Source organism: Rhinoraja longicauda, chromosome 16, assembly GCF_053455715.1.
Source record: "Rhinoraja longicauda isolate Sanriku21f chromosome 16, sRhiLon1.1, whole genome shotgun sequence".
Classification (NCBI taxonomy): Eukaryota; Metazoa; Chordata; class Chondrichthyes; order Rajiformes; family Arhynchobatidae; genus Rhinoraja; species Rhinoraja longicauda.
In genome coordinates, this window is record NC_135968.1 from 40,744,935 (window position 1) to 40,770,234 (window position 25,300).

Here is a 25,300-nt window from a genome sequence, read left to right on the forward strand (position 1 = left end):
TCCTGCCCGCATTTGGCCAAAATCCCTCTAAGCCTTTCCTGCCCATGTACCTCTTCAAATGTCTTTCAGATGTTTTTAAAAAAAAATTAATTTTATTTAAATTTTAACAAAACACATACATGTTACAGCTCATCGTACCCAATGATACCTACATTATAAATTCGATTATACATTATAAATTCGATTATACATGTATTGTTCTGTATTATCTCCCCACCCACAACCCCCCTTCTTTCAGATGTTGATATTGTATCTGCCTCAACTACCTCCTCTGGCAGCTCATTCCATATGTGTAGGAAGGAACTGCAGCTGCTGGTTTAAACCGAAGATCAACACAAAATGCTGGAGTAACTCAGCGGGACAGGCAGCATCTCTGGATAGAAGGAATAGGTGACGTTTCGGGTCCAGACCCTACTTCAGAAGAAGTTGTCTCGACCTGAAAGGTCACCCATTCCTTCTATCCAGAGATGCTGCCTGTCCTGCTGAGTTACTCCAGCGTTTTGTGTCGATCTTCAGCTCGTTCCATACACCCACCATCCTCTGTGTGAAAATGTTGCCCCTCGGGTTTCTATTAAACCTTTCCCCTCTCACCTTAAATATATACCCACTGGCTCTTGATTCCCCTCCTCTGGGTAAAAGATGCTGCATCTATTCTATTTCCCTCGTGATCTTGTGTGCCTCTATAAGATCACCATCATCTTCCAGCATTCCAAGGAATAAAGTCTTAGCTTGTCCAACCTCCCTGTATAGCTAAAGGCCTCAACTCCTGCCAAATCCTGGTTTCTTTCATGAACATTTGTAACGTTGTAAGAAGTGAGTGGGCACAGATCTGGCAGCTGGAGTACAATGTGGCAAAACATGAAGTTGACTATTTAGGCATCTCCGCTGACCCTTGCTCTCCTTCACACGGCACCTTCCCATGCAAGTGTTGGACCTGCACCACCGAACCTTTAACTTCTTCCTTCCCTCTCTCAAGGGAACCAGACTCCCTTACAAAGAGGTTGGGCACATGTTACTGATTGTGGATGATCAGCCATGATCGCAATGAATGGCGGTGCTGGCTCGAAGGGCCAAATGGCCTCCTCCTGCGCCTACCTTCTATGTTTCTATGTAAACAAAGTAGGGATTCAATCAATTTTTTCCCAACGCACTCCTCTGCATTTGGTGATCGCACTGTGGTCTCCTCAACATTGGTGATCCTGGCCTGTCACTTCAGATTTTCCAAATCCCATACCTCTCTGAGAATGTAAACTTAATGGAACAGCCTCTGATTTTCAAATCATACATGTTATGGCCCTCTGGGCTCAATATTAAATTCAACAATTATTATTCTACTTTACCCATTTAGCTTGATTTAGAGATGCAGCGAGGAAATAAACTCTTCAACCCGCTGAGTCCGTGCCGACCAGCAATCACTGCGTACACCAGCACTACACTTGCGACAACTTACAATTTTCTTACCAAAGCCATTTAACTTGCAAACCTGTACGTCTCTGGAGTGCGGGAGGAAACCGGAGCACCCGGAGAAAACCCACGCGGTCAAAGGGGGAACGCACAAACTCCGTCCAGACAGCACCTGCAGTCTAGATTAAACCCGGTCAAAGGCCAGCTCCCATAATTATATGCAACTAGACTTTCCAGTTTGCATTAGAACTGGTCAGAGTTCTTCATGAAATTCACAGACTGTCCCTTGTTAAGCAAACAACCTGTGAGTAACCATGAGAAAACATTTCTCGCTATCAATGCCATGCATCTGGGGGAAGAACCCATGATCAGTTTTTGTTGGGAGTTTGCTAGAATCAGAATCAGAACTACCTTTATTGTCATCCAAATTAAAATAATCCAACGATAAGAGCAATAAAATAAGCAAGTACACACACACAATCACGAACCAACACAAAACAAAAAAAAGAACCATCCATCACAGTGAGTCTCCTCCAGTCACCTCCTCACTGTGATGGAAGGCCAGAATGTCTTTTCTCTTCCCCTGCCGTCTTCTCCCGCGGTCAGGCTGTTGTAGTTGCCACGTTCCAAGCCGCGCCGGACGGTGAAAGGTCCGCATCGGGCCGACCCGCACTAAGCGTTGAGTCTTAGAGGTCACCCCACCTTCCTTGGCTTCTGACTTTCGTCTGTGCTCTTGTGAAGGTCATTGGTTTAAGAAAAGAATCTTGACAGCAATTGCAGTGCACAGTGGATTGAACTGGATGATAAAAATCCTCGGGGCTCGACTGCCATTCTCAGCTGTTCATCTCCGATCTTTGTCTCTTACCTGGGAAAATATTGCCAAAACTTTGTGTCCGACATTAATGTTAACTCCTCCATCTAATTCCCACAGCTTCCACCGTATTCCATGTGGCGGTTTCCACATGCGCATAAGTGGTTATTGTGGTGGCCAAGTTTATTTTTAAAATACATTTATGTAGGAAAGGCGGCCAATTTTAAATAAAACCATCATGTTATTGTTTTAATTAACTGTCTGTTAATGTGTGTGGTTTCTCAAATGTTTCTGTCTTAAACCGCAATGTACCTCATCTGTTGAGTACATCATTGTAAATAAGGCTGCAAGTTCTACTTGTAAAGATCAGTTGTTTCTCTTGATTAACACAGGAAAGATCTTACAGGGTGTTTTTTTTTTTAGTCGAGCTGTCAGTCATGAAAGATGAAGCACACTTTTATTTGTTGTTGAGGGTCCCGACATGATAAAACAGTTCATATTTACGTAATTACTGGATCATATCATAATTGATCATTTCGCAACATGAGACCAACAGCTAATAAAATGAATGACGAGGCACAGTGAGAGTTGTTCCAAAACCTGATCAGAGAGGTGAGTTTTAAGCTGAAAGTACAGGTTGGGAGAGGATAGAAGGGAGGGGTGGGGGTTAAGAAGTCAAGATGAGGTGCTGAAGGAGAGTTTTAGATAGTGGCACCTCGATTAATGATGCCTTCCACCTTCCTTGAATGTACAACCCCTTCCCAACCTCTTCAGCCTGAGGGAGATGGATGCTCAAGAATGGAGAGTTGGTGGGATGCAGGGTTTTAAATTCAAGGGAGACACAAAATGCTGGAGTAACTCAGCGGGTCGGGCAGCATCTCTGGATAGAGGGAATGGGTGACGTTTCGGGTCGTGACCCTTCTTCGGACTGAAATGTTGACCGTCCCGCTGAGTTACTCCAGCAATTTGTGTCTACCTTCGATTTTAAACCAGCATCTGCAGTTCTTTCCTACACAGGATTTAACGGTAGATCTCTTAGCAGTTCAGGAGCCAGCTTAGGCCACCATGAATAGGGAGGATGGATGAATGGGACTTGGCTTGGATGGAACATGTGTAATATATAATTACGGTCACATTTTTTAAAATAGTAAAAAGTTATGATCTCATTTATTATCATGAGATCACTGATGTTTTGCACCGCAAGTAAAATTTTAGAAGTTCCATTTCATTCCCTCCCACGCAGTCAGTGAAAGATGAAGATGATAAAGGTAGATGTTGCCTCTGATTAAGTTTACACCACTCCTCCCAACCACACTAGCTTGGACTGAGCATGCATTCACTACATGTGCATTTGCATCAAATTCCCTGATAACACCCTCTGGCTGTTTTTTTTTTCTTGATGTTCAACCTGTCTAGAGGTACAGCGCGGAAACAGGCCCTTCGGCCCACCGAATCCGCGCCGCCCAGCGATCCCCGCACATTAACACTAGCCTACACACACTAGGGACAATTTTTACATTTACCCAGTCAATTAACCTACATACCTGTACGTCTTTGGAGTGTGGGAGGAAACCGAAGATCTCGGAGAAAACCCACGCAGGTCACGGGGAGAACGTACAAACTCCGTACGGACGGCGCCCGTAGTCAGGATCGAACCTGAGTCTCCGGCGCTGCATTCGCTGTAAGGCAGCAACTCTACCGCTGCGCCACTGTGCCGCCTTGTCAAACTAGAAAATGCATTTTTTGTCTCCATCCCCTACTAAAATGTATTTTCTTGTCATAAATTGTGCTGGGAGAGAAATAGTTTAATCTTTGTCCTGTCTGTTACTTTCTGACCTCGTCAGCATAGTTTAGTCTCAAAAAACAGTGTTGTAAGCGAGAGGATTGACACAGATTGGAGACTCAGTTGCCAAGGTTGAGCTATATAATTTTAAATGTAACACACACTGATAGATTCATCAAATAATCTATAAAGTAAGCCATTATCACTGTAAATAAATGACTTCACCAGGTGCTAGTTAACGTTGTACTGCAGTTGCTCCCATTCTCATTTTTAAAGTTATAGTTACATAGCATGGAAGCAGGCCCTTCAGCCCAACTTTTCCATCCTGACCTAACCCTAACCTAACCCTAACCCTAACCCAAATTAGCAAATTTGCAGATGATACTAAGCTGGGGGGTAGTGTGAATTGTGAGGAAGATGCAATAAGGCTGCAGGGTGACTTGGACAGGTTGTGTGAGTGGGCGGATACATGGCAGATGCAGTTTAATGTAGATAAGTGTGAGGTTATTCACTTTGGAAGTAAGAATAGAAAGGCAGATTATTATCTGAATGATGTCAAGTTAGGAAGAGGGGATGTTCAACGAGATCTGGGTGTCCTAGTGCATCAGTCAATGAAAGGAAGCATGCAGGTACAGCAGGCAGTGAAGAAAGCTAATGGAATGTTGGCCTTCATAACAAGAGGAGTTGAATATAGGAGCAAAGAGGTCCTTCTACAGTTGTACCGGGCCCTGGTGAGACCGCACCTGGAGTACTGTGTGCAGTTTTGGTCTCCAAATTTGAGGAAGGATATTCTTGCTATGGAGGGCGTGCAGCGTAGGTTCACTAGGTTAATTCCCGGAATGGCGGGACTGTCGTATGTTGAAAGGCTGGAGCGATTGGGCTTGTATACACTGGAATTTAGAAGGATGAGGGGGGATCTTATTGAAACATATAAGATAATTAGGGGATTGGACACATTAGAGGCAGGAAACATGTTCCCAATGTTGGGGGAGTCCAGAACAAGGGGCCACAGTTTAAGAATAAGGGGTAGGCCATTTAGAACGGAGATGAGGAAGAACTTTTTCAGTCAGAGAGTGGTAAAGGTGTGGAATTCTCTGCCTCAGAAGGCAGTGGAGGCCAGTTCGTTGGATGCTTTCAAGAGAGAGCTGGATAGAGCTCTTAAGGATAGCGGAGTGAGGGGGTATGGGGAGAAGGCAGGAACGGGGTACTGATTGAGAGTGATCATCCATGATCGCATTGAATGGCGGTGCTGGCTCGAAGGGCTGAATGGCCTACTCCTGCACCTATTGTCTATTGTCTATTGTCTATTGTCTAATCCTAACATGTCACGGGACAGATCAAAGGGCGGTCTCTAGTGGGACTGAATCACATAATGGGAGCAGTGAGAACTGGAGTTATGATCATCCCACTGCCCACACACTGACAATATTGACTTCTCTAACTTCAAGCAACCTTTGCTTTCCCTCTCTCTCTCTCTCTCTCTCCCTCTCCCTCTCTCTCTCTCTCTCTCTCTCTCTCTCTCTCTCTCTCTCTCTCTCTCTCTCTCTCTCTCTCCCTCTCTCTCTCCCTCTCCCTCTCCCTCTCCCTCTCCCTCTCCCTCTCCCTCTCCCTCTCCCTCTCTCCTCTCTCTCTCTCTCTCTCTCTCTCTCCCTCTCCCTCTCCCTCTCCCTCTCCCTCTCCCTCTCCCTCTCCCTCTCCCTCTCCCTCTCCCTCTCCCTCTCCCTCTCCCTCCCTCCCTCCCTCCCTCCCTCCCTCCCTCCCTCCCTCCCTCCCTCCCCCTCTCCCTCCCTCTCTCTCCCTCCCTCTCTCTCTCTCTCTCTCTCTCTCTCTCTCTCTCTCTCTCTCTCTCTCTCTCTCTCTCTCTCTCTCTCTCTCTCTCTCTCTCTCTCTCTCTCTCTCTCTCTCTCTCTCTCTCTCTCTGTCTCTGTCTCTGTCTCTGTCTCTGTCTCTGTCTCTGTCTCTGTCTCTCTCTCTCTCTGTCTCTCTCTTCCTCGTTCTCTGACTAGCTTGACTGTCCTGATTAAATTTTAATTTCATCGTTGAATGCTTTGTTGTCACCTTCCCTGAATTAACAACGATCTATCTATGGTACATTTTCCTTTTGTCTTTGTCCTATTTGATGACTCATTTTTATACCTTCCACATTTCTCTGTCTCCCTCTCCCTGACTCTCAGTCTGAAGAAGCTTCTTGACCCGGAACGTCGCCCATTCCTTCTATCCGGAGATGCTGCATGTCCTGAGTTACTCCAGCATTTTGAATCTCTATTTGGTGCAAACCAACATCTGCAGTTCCTTCCAACATCGAGCCCATTTGCCCCATTTTCCTCTAAACCTTTACTATCCATGCTCCTGTCTAAATATCTTTTGATATTCCACAGACCAACCACCCCCAGTGTGGAAAAGGCTGCCCATCTAGTCCTCTTTAAATTTTTCTCTTCTTAAATCTGTGCCCTTGAGTTTTAGAGTTTACTACCCAGGGTTAAGGTTCTGACTATTCATCCACCTTATCTATGCATCTCATGACTTTATGTAAAATCTTTCAGGTCACCCCTCAACCTCTCGGGCTCCAGGGAATAAAGTCCCAGCCTATCCATTCTATCCTCATAACTCAAGCACTCCACATCAGTAACACTCTCATGAATGTCTCTGCACCCTTTCCAGCACACTGACATCCTATGCAGGCCATCCAGAGCCACACAAAATACCGCATGAACAGTCTCATCATTGACTTGTACAGTTGTAACGTGATATCCCAATTCCTGTACTCTACGCCCCTAACAATTGAAAGTGAGTTTTCCAAATGTTTCTTCACTAACCTGTCTACATATGTGGCCCATTTTCAGGGAACTGTGAACCTGTACCCACGGGTCTCTCTGTTCTGGAGCACTCTCTGGAGTAGGGTTGCCAACTTTCTCACTCCCAAATAAGGGACAAAAGGTGACGTCACCCTGTCAGCGGCCACGTGCTCCCACTCCACCAATGGCGGCCGCCCAGGCTGGGAGGTGGGTTGCCATGCTACCTCCATTAGGTGGTGCCTTGGCCTACAGAGGCTCCAGGGCCTACACTGTCCGGGCCTACAGCGGCCCCCCAGGCCTACAGTGTCTGGGCCTACAGCGGTCCCCGGGCCTACAATGTCTGGTCCTACAGCGCCCCCAGGGCCTAATACGGGACAAGGGCAGTCCTGTATGGGACAAACCAATTTAGCCCAATACACGCTATTTCCTGGCTAATACGGGACAGCTGGCAACCCTATTCTGGAGCCTCTCATTTCTTGTGTAAGCCCTGCTTGCTTTAACTTATCGCAATGCAATATTTCACGTGTCCAAGGTTAATTCCATCTGCCGTTCATTAGTCCATTCCCAAGTTCATTTAGACCCTGTCATACTCTTAAATAACCATCTGAACTGTCCACTAGGCACCAATTTAAATGACATCCACAGCAACTAACCATGCCAACCCCTACATTATCATGTTAATCATTAATATAGATGAAAACAGCAAATGAACCTAGCGTAAATCCCTGTAGCATATCACTACTTACAAGCTTCCAATTTGAATAACAACCATCCACTACCAACCTCTGACCCCACCACCAAGTTAGTTATATATCCAAGTTACTTATATATCTCCTCCTGCACTCCATGTGATGTACTAGCTTACCTTGTGGGATCTTGTCAAAGGCCCGGCCAAAGGCAATGAAGACAACGTTTACGGCCCTGGTCTCATCAATCTTTTTTGTTACCTCGTCAAAAAAACGCACTCAAGAGACAAAATTTACCATGTTGACAATCCTTTATCATTCCTTGCCTTTCCAAATGCTGGTACATCCTGACCCTCAAAACCACCTCTGGTAACTGTACCACCACTGTTAAGTTCACTGGTATTCTCTCAGTGCTATTCCAATGGGATTATCCAATTGTGTAGGAAGGGCCTGCAGAAGCTTGTTTACACCAAAGATAGACACAAAATGCTTGAATAACTCAGCGGGACAGGCAGCATCTCTGGATAGAAGGAATGGGTGATGTTTTGGGTCAAGAAGTCTGAAGAAGTTTCTCGACCCAAAACGTCACCCATTCCTTCTCTCCAGCGATGCTGCCTGGCCCGCTGAGTTACTCCAGCATTTTGTGTCTTATCTTCGGGATTATCCAGTTGACAGTTGTGTTTTGTGGGAATGGTTTAGGATTGGCTAAATGTATTTAAAATTCAGCAGGAGCAAGGATATTATTCCACATGTTTGGTTTCAAAGGTTAGTTTCCAGAGCTGAGGGGCAGTGTGCCAAGACACTGACATTTAAGTTGCAAGTTTGTTACAAACTTCTTTACACATCTATCATCGTCCATTATTGTGATTATATCTTAGAAAAATCTAAGACAATTCATCAAGGGTTTAATGTTATACAAGGACAATCCACTTACTTAATCCCTTGTCATCTTGCTATGATCTTTTATAAATAAAATCACATCCCACCTCCATGTTAAGATCTCCACTTAATATTACACTCAGACATCCTATAATTTATATCTCCCTCAGTTACAGATTGGTTTGGTTTCGGCTGCAGTCTTAGTGTACTTTCCTGGAATATGGATAACAATTTATGTACCTTGTATTTTTAATAATGCAGGAAATCAAAATGAATGTACAGTGCCCTCCAGAATGTTTGGGACAAAGACCCATCATTTATTTATTTGCCTCTGTACTCCATAATTTGAGATTTGTAATAGAAAAAAATCACATGTGGTTAAAGTGCACGTTGTCAGATTTTATTAAAGGGAATGTTTATACATTTTGGTTTCACCATGTAGAAATTACAGCTGTGTTTATACATAGTCCCCCCCATTTCAGGGCATCATAATGTTTGGGACACATGGCTTCACAGGCGTTTGTAATTGCTCAGGTGTGTTTAATTGCCTCCTTAATGCAGGTATAAGAGAGCTCTCGGCACCTAGTCTTTCCTCCAGTCTTTCCATCACCTTTGGAAACTTTTATTGCTGTTTATCAACATGAGGACCAAAGTTGTGCCAATGAAAGTCAAAGAAGCCATTATGAGACTGAAAAACAAGAATAAAACTGTTAGAGACATCAGCCAAACCTTAGGCTTACCAAAATCAACTGGTTAGGACATCATTAAGAAAGAGAGCACTGGTGAGCTTACTAATCTCAAAGGGACTGGCAGGCCAAGGAAGATTCCACAGCTGATGACAGAAGAATTCTCTCTGTAATAAAGAAAAATCCCCAAACATCTGTCCGGCAGATCAGAAACACTCTTTAGGAGTTGGGTGTGGATTTGTCAATGACCACTGTCCGCAGAAGAAATAGAAATACAGAGGCTACACTGCAAGATGCAAATCACTGGTTAGTTGCAAAAATAGGATGGCCAGGTTACAGTTTGCCAAGAAGTACTTAAAAGAGCAACCACAGTTCTGCAAAAAAGGTCTTGCTGACAGATGAGACGAAGATTAACTTATATCAGATTGATGGCAAGTGCAAAGTATGGAGGAGAGCAGGAACTGCCCAAGATCCAAAGCATACCACCTCATCTGTGAAACACGGTGATGGGGGTGTTATGGTCTGGGCATGTATGGCTGCTGATGGTACTGGCTCACTTATCTTCATTGATGATACAACCACTGAAGTTAGTAGCATAATGAATTCTGAAGTGTATAGACACATCCTATCTGCTCAAGTTCAAACAAATGCCTCAAAACTCATTGGCCGGCGGTTCATTCTACAGCAAGACAATGATCCAAAACATACTGCAAAAGCAACAAAGGAGTTTTTCAAAGCTAAAAAAAGGTCCATTCTTGAGTGGCCAAGTCAATCACCCGATCTGAACCCAATTGAGTGTGACTTTTATATGCTGAAGAGAAAACTGAAGGGGTCTAGGCCCCCAAAACAAGCATAAGCTAAAGATGGCTGCAATACAGGCTTGGCAGAGCATCACCAGAGAAGACACCCAGCAACTGGTGATGTCCATGAATCACAGACTTCAATCAGTCATTGCACGCAAAGGATATGCAACAAAATACTAAACATTGCTACTTTCATTTACATGACATTCTTGTGTCCCAAACATTATGGGGCCCTGAAATGTATGAACACTTGTTGTAGTAATTTCTACATGGTGAAACCAAAATGTATAAAAATGCCCTTTATTAAAATTTAACAATGTGCTCTTTAACCACATGTAATTTTTTTCTCTTACAAATCTCAAATTGTGGAGTACAGAGGCAAATAAATAAATGATGGGTCTTTGTCCCAAACATTATGGAGGGCACTGTATTGTATAAGCATTTACTTCAGGGCTTGGTGACCAGTGTTGACTTTATTCTGCCTTTTGTGTCTATCTTTGGTGTAAACTAGCAACTGCAGTCCCTTGTTGCAGATTTATCTAGGGAGTTGCGGATTGAACGGTCTCTGCGAAAAGCAGAAAAGGGGTGGAGATGGGAAGGTGTGGCTAGTGGTGGGATCCTGTTGGAGGTGGCAAAACACCAACGCTCAGTCCGTCTAAACCTACTCGATCTCCCGGTTGTTAAACACTTTAACTCCCCCTCCCATTCTCACACTGACCTTCCTGCCCTGGGCCTCCTCCATTGTCAAAGTGAGGCCCAGTACAAATTGGGGGAACAGCACCTCCTATTTAGCTTGGGCAGCTTACAACCCTGCGGTATGAACATTGACTTCTCTAACTTCAAGTAACCCTTGCTTTCCTTCTCTCACCATCCTCTCCCCCTTCCTGTTCTCCGACCAGTCTGACTGTCCCTGATTACATTTTATCTCTGTTTGCTTTGTTGTTACCTTCTCCTCGTAAACAAAGATCTATTCCCTTTCTCACACCTTACACTTCCCTATCTCTGTATCTCCTCCTCCCCTGACTCTCAGTCTAAAGAAGGGTCTCAACCTGAAACATCGCCCATTCCATCTCTCCAGAGATGCTGCCTGTCCCACTGAGTTACTCCAGCATTTTGTGTCCATTTGCAGTTCCTTCCTACACTATGTATTCCTTTAGGTTTTTTTCTCCTGATTAAGAAGCAAAATAGGTCCTTTCTGCAGACCCTATCTGGACCCCTCCTAATTTTATGCACCTCAATTAAATGTGGTTTATCAGATTGAGCACCCGGTCCCTCCTTCTTAACACTAATCATCCTTCCGACTGTTTATAATTCAGTTAATGTCGCCAGTTTGCTGGGGCTCTATTATCGGTATGAATTCTGTGGTGAATCTCCAACCTCCCTTTCTTCTAGATCAGTGGGACTTAGCAACAATGTGCCTCTATTGTGAGATTAATGTGTCATCAAATTGTCTTCCACATGCAGTCAACTATTTTTTTAGGCAAGGCCTAAATGGGAAATAATCATAATACAATACAATACAATACAATACAATACAATACAATATATCTTTATTGTCATTGTACCCAGGGGTACAACGAGATTGGGAATGCGCCTCCCATACGATGCACTAATTTAGGTAATTTAGACAGCAGCAACCCAACGAAACGAACAGTTGTAACAGTTTTGGACAGGGTAAAGTGCAAGTTGATCTATGCGTTGTGGCCATCCGGCTCAGCAGGAATGTAGGAAAGAACTCCAGATGCTGGTTAACACCAATAGATACAAAATGCCGGAGTAATGCAGCAGGTCTGGCAGCTTCTCTGGAGAGAAGGAATGGGTGGCGCTTCGGGACGAAACCCTTCTTCAGTCTGAAGACGGGTCTCGAAGCAATCATAAAGAGTAGCTGAAGAGCTATCTGCATTATTGGATCTCGATGTCAACCCAGTCATGTTGAGAAAGTTTAAATATCTATACCTAGATCTCATACCGCCTACTCAGAAGGAAACTATCTCACCGAGGTTAGCAGGGATATGCATTTGTAACCTATCCATTCCAAGGATAATTCAGCCTGACACACCGTCATACTCAATGTTTTTCCATGATTCTAAAATGCTTAAACCAAAATGAATTTTTGTATTTCTGGTTGAACTGTTGTTGTCCAAAAGAAACCCCAATTCTCTTTCTCTAGATTTCCTCATGGAACGGAGAGGCCTTGAAGGACTTTAGGTTAAGGGGAAAAACATGGAGTTAGATTGGAAGCAGAGAAAGTGGCGATGGTTGTGGTCTGTGACGAAATGATGATAGAAATTTAAATTGTGAGGGATTTTGAAATGGTGCTAATAAAATAATCAGATAATACTGATATTTCACTGCTCAACATTCTTTTTAGATCTACCCACCAGTGATTTACTCAGGATCTATGGCCAAACAGGGATATCTGAAATCTTGGACTGATTCCAGGATATTGATTTCTTTCACTTCAAGTAACCCTTGCAATCCCCATCCCTCTCTAGGGTTGTCAACTATCTCACTCACAAATAAGGGACAAAAGGTGACATCACTGCCCGCGCCCCACGTGATCTCACCCATCCAGCGGACACGTGCTCCCGCTCCACCAATGGCGGCCGCCAGGGCCGGGAGGCGGGTTGCTACGCAGCCTCCATTCGGCGAACACACTCGGCCCGGCTCCCCAAACACACTCCATAAGCCAACACTGTCTGGGCCTATTGTGCACCCCTGGGCCTAATACAGGACAAGGGTGGTCTAAACCAATTTAGCCCAATATACATGATGTCTCGGCTAATACGGGACAGTTGGCAACCCTATCCCTCCCCACCCAAGTCGTACCAGCTTCAAAGTCGTCTTGTTGAGTCTGATTGTCTGTACTCGTTCTCACCGAGCCCACAGCTAACAATGGCCTGTTTCCTTTATCTTCTTTACTTTTTTGCGTGTCTTTAATTAATCTATTCTATCTCTCTTGTTTCCCTTTCCCCTGACTCTCAGTCTGAAGAAGGGTTTCGACCCAAAACGCCACCTATTCCTTTTCTCCAGAGATGCCGTCTGGCCCGCTGAGTAACTCCAGCTTTTTGTGTCAATTTCCAGCATCAAGTGTTCCTTGCGTCAAGGATCTCGGAAAAGCTGGGTCAGACTAGATGCGACTTAGTCTTTACCATCTCCTTCTCTCATACTCAGGAATAGATGGGAGCTTTCATAAATAGTGGCCTTCCTCGTAGTCCATGACATTCATTTATTTGTACAGAATAACCTTTCTATTTTTTGATAAATATATGCATTATTCTGGGTAATCAGCAATGGGGAACCTGTGAGATATATTTCCATCCGATTTAAAGAAGTGAAATGGCATCTCCTCACACTGTTGCATAAGGGTTGAAGCGGCTTGGTTAGGTTTGCAAGCAGAGGAATTAACATGCAAAAGTGAAAATCATTGCAAATAATACAATAAGTACAGTACAGAAACATGCTAGAAATGGGATCAGAACTTTGAAATGTCAAAACAACCTTCAGAGTAAGATTGAATGTTTCTGGACCATTGGTTCTGTTTCCCACGTTACTGTTGTTACCCAAGTATTTCCGTCCTCTGTTTAGATTTCCAGCATCTCCAGTGCTCTTTTGCTTTTGACTCCAATCCAGGCCGTTGTCACCTCCAACCAATACATTCATGTTGGCCCAGGCGTGAGAGCAGCCGGCCCTTGTCCCGCCCTGCCGGGTGTCGGGGGGGCTCAAACGTGTGGAGTACTTGCGGCTGAGCAAACCCCCGCTCAACCGGAGGTACTCGTCGGACCCAGGCACCGTAATCCTTCCCGGGAGCCGGTCCCACATAACATGAGCCGCATTTCCCCGACACCCTTCATCTCCCTCCGAGACGCAGGGAGGCATGTCCTGTACGGGCTCCTCCTCCACACCCTGCACTTCCTCGCCCTGGTCCACCGTCCGGACACTCAGTGGCGGTCGGTGTTGCCTTCCGGTCGCGAGGGGGCCCCGCGGTGGGGGTCCCTCTACACAGGGATTCTGCCCCTCTCCATCGGGGACCTGGGGTGGGGGGTATTGCACCGAGGAGTCCCCTGCAAACTGTTCCTCGCGCGGTTCACAGACTCGCCAGCCGCCCGCCACTGCTGCGGGTTGGAAGAGTCTGTGTACCACGTGTACATGGAGTGTGTGAGTCTGTGTACCACGTGTACATGGAATGTGTGAGTCTGTGTACCACGTGTACATGGAACGTGTGAATCTGTGCACCACGTGTACATGGAGTGTGTGAGTCTGTCTACCACGTGTATATGGAGTGTGTGAGTCTGTGTACCACGTGTACATGGAGTGTGTGAGGTTGCAGCCCCTGTTCCAATATCTAAAGGGGCTGCTCCTTGCCTTCTGGCTGCACTTCTCACCCACCATCCTCATCTTTGGACACCCTGTGCGTAGGGGAGAGGGTAGGGCCGAAGATGTCCTTGTTGGGTTGCTCCTGGCCCTGACTCACGGCGCCAGGCGGAAGAGGGCTCTGCCCGAGCCAGCTGCCTGCCCCTTTTCCGGGGTTACATCCGCGCCCGGGTGGCATTGGAGAGGGACCGCGCGCTGTCCACGGGCACCCTGGAGGATTTCCAGGACCGCTGGGCACCGCGGGGGATTGGATGTATCCTGGATGGGGATTGTAATATAGTTGTATAATAGTTTCAATTGGTATATTTGTTTGTATAGTATTCTGGTGGTGGGTTCTGTTTTGGTTTTATTGTGTTGTATATATTATTTTAATATTTGAATAAATATTTTTGATTTAAAAAAAAATAAAAAAATAAAAAATCATTCATGTCAAATTAATTGGGTTCTGAGGGTTTCATTTGTCCTTTTCGTACAGACTGAGTTTTCACTTAATTATTATTAGCGATGGGAGGACAGTTTCCTTTTTAAAATATAATTACTCTTTTTTTTGGAAAAAGGCATGAAAGAAAAACATTTCCAGTATGTCCAGGAATGTCAATTTGAATTGTTCTGTGATGAGTAATTAGCAAATTGCCTTTCAACTTGCACAGTAAACAATGAGATGACCTCATTGCTGATAGCACTGGAGAGCACAAGAATTGAGAGGAGGTGTTGATATCTGGACTACACTTCTTCCCACCCGGTCCCCTGCAAAAAGTCGATCCCCTACTCCCAATTCCTCCGTCTACGCCGCATCTGCGCCCGGGATGAGGTGTTTCACACTAGGGCTTCCGAGATGTCCTCGTTTTTCAGAAAACGGGGCTTCCCCTCCTCCATTATAGATGAGGCTCTCACTAGGGTCTCTTCTACATCCCGCAGCTCCGCTCTTGCTCCCCATCCCCACACTCGCAACAAGGACAGGATCCCCCTCGTTCTCACCTTCCACCCCACCAGCCAGCGGATCCAACATATTATCCACCAACATTTCCGTCACCTACAACAGGACCCCACCACTGGCCATATCTTCCCATCCCCTCCCCTCTCTGCGTTCCGCAGAGACCGTTCCCTCCGCAACTCCCTGGTCCACTCGTCCCTTCCTACCCAAACCACCCTAACCCCGGGCACTTTCCCTTGCAACCGCACGAGATGCAACACCTGTACCTTTACCTCCCCCCTCAACTCCATCAAAGGACCCAAACATTCTTTCCAGGTGAGACAGAGGTTCACCTGCACCTCCTCCAACCTAATCTATTGCATCCGCTGCTCTAGATGTCAACTTATCTATATCGGCGAAACCAAGCGCAGGCTCGGCGATCGCTTCGCTGAACACCTGCGCTCGGTCCGCATTAACGCAACTGATCTCCCGGTGGCCCAGCACTTTAACTCCCCCTCCCATTCCCAGTCTGACCTCTCTGTCATGGGCCTCCTCCAGTGCCATAGTGAGGCCCGCCGGAAATTGGAGGAGCAGCACCTCATATTTCGCCTGAGCAGTTTGCGGCCCGGTGGTATGAACGTCGACTTCTCCAACTTCAGATAGCTCCTCTGTCCCTCCCTTCCCCTCCTCCTTCCCAGATCTCCCTCTATCTTCCTGTCTCCACCTATATCCTTCCTTTGTCCCACCCCCGACATCAGTCTGAGGAAGGGTCTCGACCCGAAGCGTCTCCCATTCCTTCTCTCCCGAGATGCTGCCTGACCTGCTGAGTTACTCCAGCATTTTGTGAATAAATCGATTTGTACCAGCATCTGCAGTTATATTCTTATACTGTTGATAGTAAATCCCTGCTCCAACTATTTACATAGATAAGTAGAAAATAGGTGCAGGAGTCGGCCATTCGGCCTTTCGAGCCAGCATCGCCATTCAATGTGGTCATTGCTGATCATCCACAATCAGTAACCCGTTTCTGCCTTCTCCCCATATTCCTTGATTCCACTAGCCCCAAGAACTCTATCTAACTTTCTCTTTAATACATCTAGTGAATCGGCCTCCATTGATTTCTGAGGCAGAGAATTCCACAAAGTCACAACTCTCTGGGTGAAAAAGTTTTTCCTCATCTCAGTTCTAAACGGCCTACCCCTTATTCTTAAACTGTTGCCCCTGGTTCGGGACACCCCCAACATCGGGAACATGTTTCCTGCATCTAGCCTGTCCAATCCCTTAATAATCTTACATGTTTTTATAAGATTCCCTCTCATCCTTCTAAGTTCCAGTGAGTACAATCCCAGTCGTTCTATTCTTTCCTCATGTGACAGTCCCGCCATCCCGGGAATTAACCTTGTGAACCTACTCTGCACTCCCTCAATAGCAAGAATGTCCTTGTTCGAATCAGAGGCAACTGGGTCAGTGGAAGGGGCAGACAGTGGAACAGCAAGCCAGCCGATGGCTTTCTGCAGGCAATGATATACCAGGATGTACCTGAAGAAGGGACTCGACCCGAAACGTCACCCATTCCTTCTCTCCTGAGATGCCGCCTGACCCGCTGAGTTACTCCGGCATTTTGTGTCTACCTTCATGATATACCAGGAAGTAACTCCTCCAGTTCACAGAGTGAGAGGGAAGCTCTGGTTTGCGGATCGATCTTGCTGGAGTAAAATGCTGCTCTCCAAAGTGCAAATAACCCTTTAAACCCGGTGATTGGAAAAGGACGCCCTTAACTCTATTTCTTTTCCCCCCCAAAGTAACCAATGGGCCTTCTTCGTATTAATAAATTCACAAATATTTTTTTGGCAACGTCCTTCAAATGAATGTTTATTTAGTTTTTTTAAATCTTGACGTTGCCTCTATGTTTAAAGCTTTGCTTTTCAGCCAGTGAGTACAGTATGTCATAAGAACTGCTCAGCTTCTTCGGTTGCAGTGGTGACAGTGTATTTCTGTTCTTCTTTGCAGACTGTGCACGTACACAAGCCTCACTTTATTGCATTGCATTGCCAAGAAGTTGGAGGGAAGAATTACGAAGCCTCGATGTCCCATGTTGACAAGTTTGTGAAGTAGGTATCACGTTTACCTGACTCTAAGTGAAATGCATGTCTCATAGAAAATAGGTGCAGGAGGAGGCCATTTGGCCCTAAGAGCCAGCATCGCCATTCATTGTGATCATGGCTGATCATTCACTATCAGTAACCCGTGCCTGCCTTCTCCCCATATCCCTTGATTCCACTAGCCCCTCGAGTTCTATCTAACTCTCTTTTAAATTCATCCAGTGAATTGGCCTCCACTGCCTCCTGTGGCAGAGAATTTCACAAATTCACAACTCTCTGGGTGAACATGTTTTTTTTTCTCACCTCAGTTGTAAATGGCCTCCCCTTTATTCTTAGACTGTGGCCCCTGGTTCTGGACTCCCCCAACATTGGGAACATTTTTCCTGCATCTAGCTTGTCTGGTCCTTTTATAATTTTATCCGTTTCTATAAGATCCCCTCTCATCCTTCTAAATTTTTCAGTTAGAGTTGTGAATCTGTGGAATTCTCTGCCTCAGAAGGCAGTGGAGTCAATTCTCTGAATGCATTCAAGAGAGAGCTAGATAGAGCTCTTAAGGATAACGGAGTCAGGGGGTATGGGGAGAAGGCAGGAACGGGGTACTGATTGAGAATGATCAGCCATGATCACATTGAATGGCGGTGCTGGCTCGAAGGACCGAATGGCCTACTCCTGCACCTATTGTCTATTGTCTATTGTCTAAATTCCAGTGAATACAAGCCCAGTCTTTCCAATCTTTCGTCATATGACAGTCCCGCCATCCCGGGAACCTTGTGAACCTACACTGCACTGCCTCAATAGCAAGGATGTCCTTCCTCAAATTAGGAGACCAAAACTGCACATAATACTCCCGATGTGGTCTCACCAGGGCCCTATACAACTGCAGAAGGACCTCTTTACTCCTATACTGAAATGATTTACTTTGGTCTTTATTACTAACAAGATGCAAACACCTGATGAAAAAAAAGAAAATATGAAAAAAACTACTTGCACATCTATTTCTCCTACTTTCCCGCCCCACTCCCTTTTCCCTTCCCCCATCCCCTTCCATCTATATCCTTCTGCTGGCTTTACATTTCACGCCTCTCCTCTCCTTATCTCTTCCTGCCTTTGGTCTTCTTATCTCTGCCTTTTGTCCACCTATCAGCCAGTCAAACCCCCTCACCTGTATTCACCTATCACTTGCCAGGCTTTGCCCTTCCATCATCTTCCCCTTTTCTAACTTTCTCCATCCTGCTACAATCAGTGTGAAAAGGGGTCCCAACCCCAAACGTCACCTGTCTATGTCTTCCAGCGATGCTGCCTGACCCGCTAAGTTACTCTACCACTTTGTCTTAAGATAAAATCATGGGTACAGGCCGAAATTGCATCAATTATTTGGCTGTTCACCAACCTGCATTGATTAAATTCATATTTCATTTTGCATACTATGAGGTCAAGTGAAAAACAATATTGTTATGACTGATTAATCAACCTTAATTATACGATACGATAGAACTTTATTTATCCCAGGAGGGAAATTGATCTGCCAACAGTCATAAAACACAAGATATATGAAACATAAAATTAAAGTAACGAGGGGATGTGTAAAGATTGGGGGGGGGCAGTGGGGGCGAGGGTGGGCGGGGGAGGGGAGTCAGTCTACCCCACGACAGAAGGGGAAGGAGTTGTACAGATTGATAGCCACAGGGAAGACGGATCTGTGGCGTTCTGTACTGTTAATAGAATATGAAAAGTCATTGTGACAAACTGTTCTATAAACATTCTTTAAACCTGATAGAATATTCGGTTTCCATGAGGAATCTATCTCACAGGAAATAAGAACATGCACCTTGGGTCATTTTGATGTAGCAACTGGGCATTGATCAGACGGGTCACATTAAGGTCAATAAACCCAGTATCTATTAATTATTTCTTTGCTTATTAAGGAATGACTCAATATCTCTGCTTACAATTTAACCCACCAACCTCTTCCCTCTATTAATAGACAGTAATAATTCAAAGATTTTTTTATTGATGGGATTGATGTAATTCTTGAATTTGCTGAGTAACACCTGTCAGTGACGACTCGATTTGTTGAAATGCATTTTTACTGGTCCTTCGGAGGCAGCAGTAGTCAGCTGTTGATTTCAAGTAAAATGTTTTCTCCAATTCTGAAAAGTGTAATTGGTAGTTACAATTGAGCTTGTTTCAAATGCCTTTTTGGGGAGTAGTTTTCCAAATTTTCAGCGACTTCTTTACATAGAGTCATAGCCACACAGCCAAGAAACAGGCCCTATGGCCCAATGCATCCATAACAACCAAGATATCTCAGCTAAGCTGGTCCAGTTTTCCCACATTTGGCCCATATCCCTCAACGCTTCTTATGCATACAATAGACAATAGACAATAGACAATAGGTGCAGGAGGAGGCCATTCGGCCCTTCGAGCCAGCACCGCCATTCAATGTGATCATGGCTGATCATTCTCAATCAGTACCCCATTCCTACCTTCTCCCCATACCCCCTGACTCCGCTATCCTTAAGAGCTCTATCCAGCTCTCTCTTGAGTTTTAGTTTAATTTAAACCGAGTGAAATGTCGCCCATTCCTTCTCTCCAGAGATGCTGCCTGTCCCGCTGAGTTACTCCAGCTTTTTGTGCCTATCTTTAGTTTAGTTTAATTTAGGGATACAGCGTGGAAACAGGCCCTTTGGCCCACTGAGTCCGCACCGACCAGCGATTCCCCCTACACTAACACTATCCAACACACTCTAGGGACAATTTACAATTATACTAAGCCAATTAACCTACAAACCTGTTTGTCTTTGGAGTGTCGGAGGGAACCTATGATCTCTGAGAAAACCAACGCAGGTCATGGGGAGAGCGTACAAACTCCATAAAGACAAGTACCCATAGTCAGGATTGAAGCCGCTGGCGCGGTAAGGCAGCAACTCTACCACTGCGCCACCATCCGAAGTGTTCCTCTTGTACCTGTCTCTAATACTTCCTCCGGCATCTCATTTTTCAGACCCACTACCCTCTGCATGAAAAGATTGCCTCTCAAGTTCCTATTAAATCTTTCTCCTCTCACCTTACACCTTTGCCCTATAGTTCTGGATTGTCCTACCCTGGGAAAAAGACCCTGTACATTCATCCTGTCTATTCCCCTCATGATTTTGTATACCTTCATAAGATCATCTATCAGCCTCCAGTGCTCCAAGTCCTGGCAACTTCCCTCAAAAAGCTTCTCTGCTCCTTTTCCAGCTGAATGGCATCTTTCCTGCAGTTGGGCTGAACATAATACTCCCAAGTGCAGCCTCACCAACGTTTTGTACAACTGTAACACAATGTCGCAACTTCTTTACTCATTTACCTGACTGATGAAATCCTGGGTGCCAAAAGCCTTCTTTGCCACCCTATCTACCTGTGACGCCACTTTCAGGGAGCTGTGTACCTGAACTCTTAGTTCCTTCTGCTCTCTAAAACTCCTCAGGCCACCACCATTCACTGTGAATGTCATGCCAAAGTGTAACATTACCTCAAGCTTATTATTCCTTGGCCCGCTTGCCCAACTGATCAAAATTTGGCTGTATTTCTTGATAACCATCGTCACTGAATGCAATACCATCTATTTTAGAGTAATCTGCAAACTTGTACACTCTCATCCAAATCATTGATATCGATGACAAACAGCTATGGGCCCAGCACTGGTTACATAGAAGTGTTTTCAAACTTCACTCTCGAAAGGCTCAGCTACAAAATTTAGATTAAATCTTCTAGTTCTAGATTCCAGACTCAGCGAAAATAGTTTCTGCCTTTTCTATCAATTCCCCATTCTCTTGAAAATATCAATCAAAGAACAGCACACACAGTGGCACAACGGTAGAGTTGCTGCCTTACAGCGCTTACAGCGCCGGAGACCCGGGTTTGATCCTGACTTCGGGTGTTGTCTGTACGCAGTTTGTACGTTCTCCCTGTGACCTGCGTGGGTTTTCTCCAAGATCTTCGGTTTCCTCCTACACTCCAAAGACGTACAGGTTTGTAGGTTAATTGACTTGGTAATAAATGTAAATTGTCCCTAGTGTGTGTGGGATGGTATTAATGTGCGGGGGTCGATGCGGACTCGGAGGGCCGAAGGGCCTGTTTCCGCGCTGTATCTCTAAACTTTAACCTTTAAAGTTCCAGGAAGTATAATATGCAATCTGTTCCTTTATCTTCCCTTGGATTCCTGATATAATTGTGATAAATCAATGCTCCATTTCCTCCCTCCTCCTCTCAATGTGAAAGCAATAATAACCTCAGTAATGAGCGCTGACCAGCGATCCTGATCAGTTTCCTGGGCTTCGAATATCTGCGACATTATTTCTATCGCCTTGTGCTCCAGGCCCTCTGAGAATCCCAGGCAGCATTCCATCCATTAGCAACCTAAATTATTGAAAATTCAAAAAAACCCCATAGATGCTGAAATCTAAAGTAAAACCATAAAATGCCGTGAAATATTCAACAGGTCTGGCTTCATTTCCGGGACGAGAAACAGTGTTGACTTTTTCAGGTCAAGGACCCTTCTTCAGAACGTGACATTTTCTAGACACTTTGTACCAGGACCTCAACAGCCTTTAGGCCACCTATTGATCCTCACTTTTTAACCATTGAGAAAGTTCCATTCATTTTGGGCAGAAGTCATAGAGTGATACAGTGTGGAAACAGGCCCTTCGGCCCAACTTGCCCACACTGGCCAACGTGTCCCAGCTACACCAGTCTCACTTGCCTGCGCTTGGTCCATATCCCTCCAAACCTGGCCATGTACCTGGCTAACTGTTTCTTAAACGATGGGATAGTCCCAGCCTCAACTACCTCCTCTGGCAGCTTGTTCCATACACCCACCACCCTCTGCGTGGAAAAAGTTACCCCTCGGATTCCTATTAAATCTTTTCCCCCTCACCTTGAACCAATGTCCTGTGGTCCTCGATTCCCCTACCCTGGGTAAGAGACTCTGTGCATCTGCCCGATCTATTCCTCACATGATTTTGTACACCTCGACAAGATCACCCCTCATCCTCCAGCGCTTCATGAAATAGACCCAGCCTACTCAACCTCTCCCTGTAGCTCACACCCTCTAGTCCTGGCAACATCCCCGTAAATCTTTTCTGATCCCTTCCAAGCTCGACGATATCTTTCCTGTAACATGGCGCCCAGAACTGAACACAATATTCTAGATGCGGTCTCACCAACGTCTTGTACAACTGCAACAAGTCCTTCACTCTAAATTCATTTGTCACAATTTAGCTCATTCACTTAATTTATTAAAACCTATCAACCAAATTAACAGCCCTTTTTATATCGCGTGAGTTTGCAGTCATAGAAATCAATCTTAAAAAAATAACTGCTAAGCATTGCCATGACAGTCAAATAATGAGTGATCCAAATATAAAAAGTTGCACATCAAATCCAAATCAGGATCAGGGCGCCCTCTGCTGGCACAGACATATTTGCAAAGTTTGTTGCAGACTTTCCTGGAAACGTCTCCCCCTGCTGGCATGAGATAGGTGTGTGTGTGTGTGAATGTCCTATATTTTAGTTTAGTTTAGTTCTGTTCAGTTTAGTTTATTGTCACGTGCAGTGGGTACAGTGAAAAGCCTTTGTTGCGTGCTAACCAGTCAGCAGAAAGACAATCCATGATTACAGTCGGGCCACTTACAGCGTACAGATACATGATAAAGGAATAACGTTTAGTGCAAGGCCAAGTCCGATCAAGGATAGTTCGAGGGTCACAAATGAGATTCCAGGAAAGTAAAGATTATTCCTTTAGAGCTTCATGTTCACGTCTCTACTGGCACATCTTTCATCTTCACTTTCAGAAATTTAGAATTGGAATGTCTTCCAATTCTGTATTGAACCCTTGGCTTCTTGTCAGTAAAAACAAATGGCAAAGTGTGAAGTGCAAAAAGATTACCAATTTTCCCTGCCCTTTCTCAATAGCTCCCTTCCATCGGGAAATCGATTCCTAATCCCGTGCTGCATTGCCCATTCTTGTTGGGGTAAACATTGTCACCCAACGGTTTCATCTATACACTAAAACTCTTGTTTGTTTGTTTGTTCCTGAACTACAGCCAAAACGGTACACGATAGCGCGACAATTTTAGGCCCACCTTACTCACCGTCGTCCCTTTGGTGCTAATGGAAGAAGTTTCATTGAAATTGGTGTTATATTTTTTAAGTTATTCACATTTTAAAGTTTAAATCTTTCTCCTAAGGAGGGAGGGAGGGAGGAGGGTGGAGGGAGGGGGGGGAGGAGAGAGGATAAGGGGGGTTGAGGCGTGGGGGGGGGGAGGGGGAGGGAGGGGCGAGGAGAGGGTGCTGCACCAATGCAGGAGAGGTTTGGGCCCAACGGGGTCCACTTGGTCTAGTCCTTCATTAAAGGTGGCATAGGGTGCAGTAATGGGGGCCGATGCAACCAGGCTCATTACAGTGCGTGCCATCTTTCCTGGCTACAGTTGTGCTCAGCTCAGACCATCTGCTGAAATAAATTAATCTCTATCTTCAGTAGGCCTTTAACGTAAATTGGGAAGGGAATTATTTCACATGCTGTTTAAAATTAAATTTTGACACAGGCATGTTTATCTTGCTTTGGTGATTTTGAAATATGTAAGTGGGGACCATATCCACTCACGGAAATAGTTGGACTGTGTCACAGAACCCCCACATGCAATGAAGGAACATGTAGTACGGGTTAGTAAGGGGTGTCAGCGGATATGGGGAGAAGGCAGGAGAATGGGGGTGAGAGGGAAAGATAGATCAGCCATTATGGAATGATGGAGTAGACTCAATGGGCCGAATGGCCTAATTCTGATCCTATCACTTATGAACATATGAAAGTGCTGGAGTAACTCAGGCAGCATATCTGGAGAACATGGGCAGGTGACATTTCTGTTCGGGACCTTTCTGCTTATCAATAAACCTCCCTAAGTCTGTGTCCACCTATTACCTACCACGCTTTGTCCTGCCTATCCTCTCTTCCAGCTTTCCCATTCTCCCCCCCTCCTCCTCCCGCCCACATCCATCAATTAGTCTGAAGTCCAGACCCGAAATATCACCTATAACAGGTATAACAGGTATAACAGAGTTTTATTTGTCGTTCGGTACCGAAGTACTGAACGAAACTACATAGCAGCCATAGAAAAAAAAAAGAACACAAGACACATAACCCCAACACAAACGTCCATCACAGTGACTCCAAACACCCCCTCACTGTGATGGAGGCAACAAAACTTCCACTCTCTTCCCCACGCCCACGGACAGACACCTCGTCCCCGACCGACCCGCACAGTCCCCGCACCGGGCGCTGAAACGTCTCGCGGCCGAACCGGGCGATGAAAGGCCCGCGACCAAGCCTTGCGCAGCTAAGTCCCGTGGTCGAGCCGCACCGGGCGATGTCAAGCCCCGCGGCCGAGCCGCACCGGGCAATGTAAAGTCCCGCAGCCAAGCCGCACCAGCGGTGAAAAGTCCCGCAGCCGAGCTGCACCGGGCGATGTTAAGCCCCGCAGCCGAGCTGCACCGGGCACTGTTAAGCCCCGCAGCCGAGCTGCACCGGGCACTGTTAAGTCCAGCGGCCAAGCCGCACCGGGATGTAAAGTCCAGCGGCCAAGCCGCACCGGGATGTAAAGTCCAGCGGCCAAGCCGCACCGGGATGTAAACTCCAGCGGCCAAGCCGCACCGGGCACTGTTAAGTCCAGCGGCCAAGCCGCACCGGGCACTGTTAAGTCCAGCGGCCGAGCCGCACCGGGTGATGTAAAGTCCAGCGGCCGAGACGCAGCGGGCGATGTTAGGCCCCGCAGCCGAGCCGCACCCCGCGCCGTGAGGAAGAGAAAAGTTCCCCCCCCTCCCCACACCCACCCACCCACACCACCACCCCCTCCCACACATACACAACCAAAAAAAAAATATATAAAAACCATCCCAACACCGACACACAACAAAAAAAGGGAAAAAAAAGACGGACAGACTGCTAGTCAGCCGCTGCCTGAAATTGCTGCCTGACCTGCTGAGTTACTCCAGAACTTTGTGTCCCTTTGTGTAAACCAGCATCTG

General features: G+C 45.8%; 1 protein-coding gene across 2 annotated transcripts in view; it reads left to right on the forward strand.

The window, feature by feature from the left end:
* The window catches only part of inpp5a (inositol polyphosphate-5-phosphatase A), a 544,352-nt gene that overhangs the window by 233,775 nt on the left and 285,277 nt on the right, over window positions 1-25,300 (forward strand). For both annotated transcript variants that reach the window (XM_078413693.1, XM_078413692.1), the window contains exon 3: window positions 17,145-17,245. In XM_078413693.1, coding sequence (XP_078269819.1) covers window positions 17,145-17,245 — 101 coding nt within the window. The remainder of the gene's footprint in view (window positions 1-17,144; window positions 17,246-25,300) is intronic.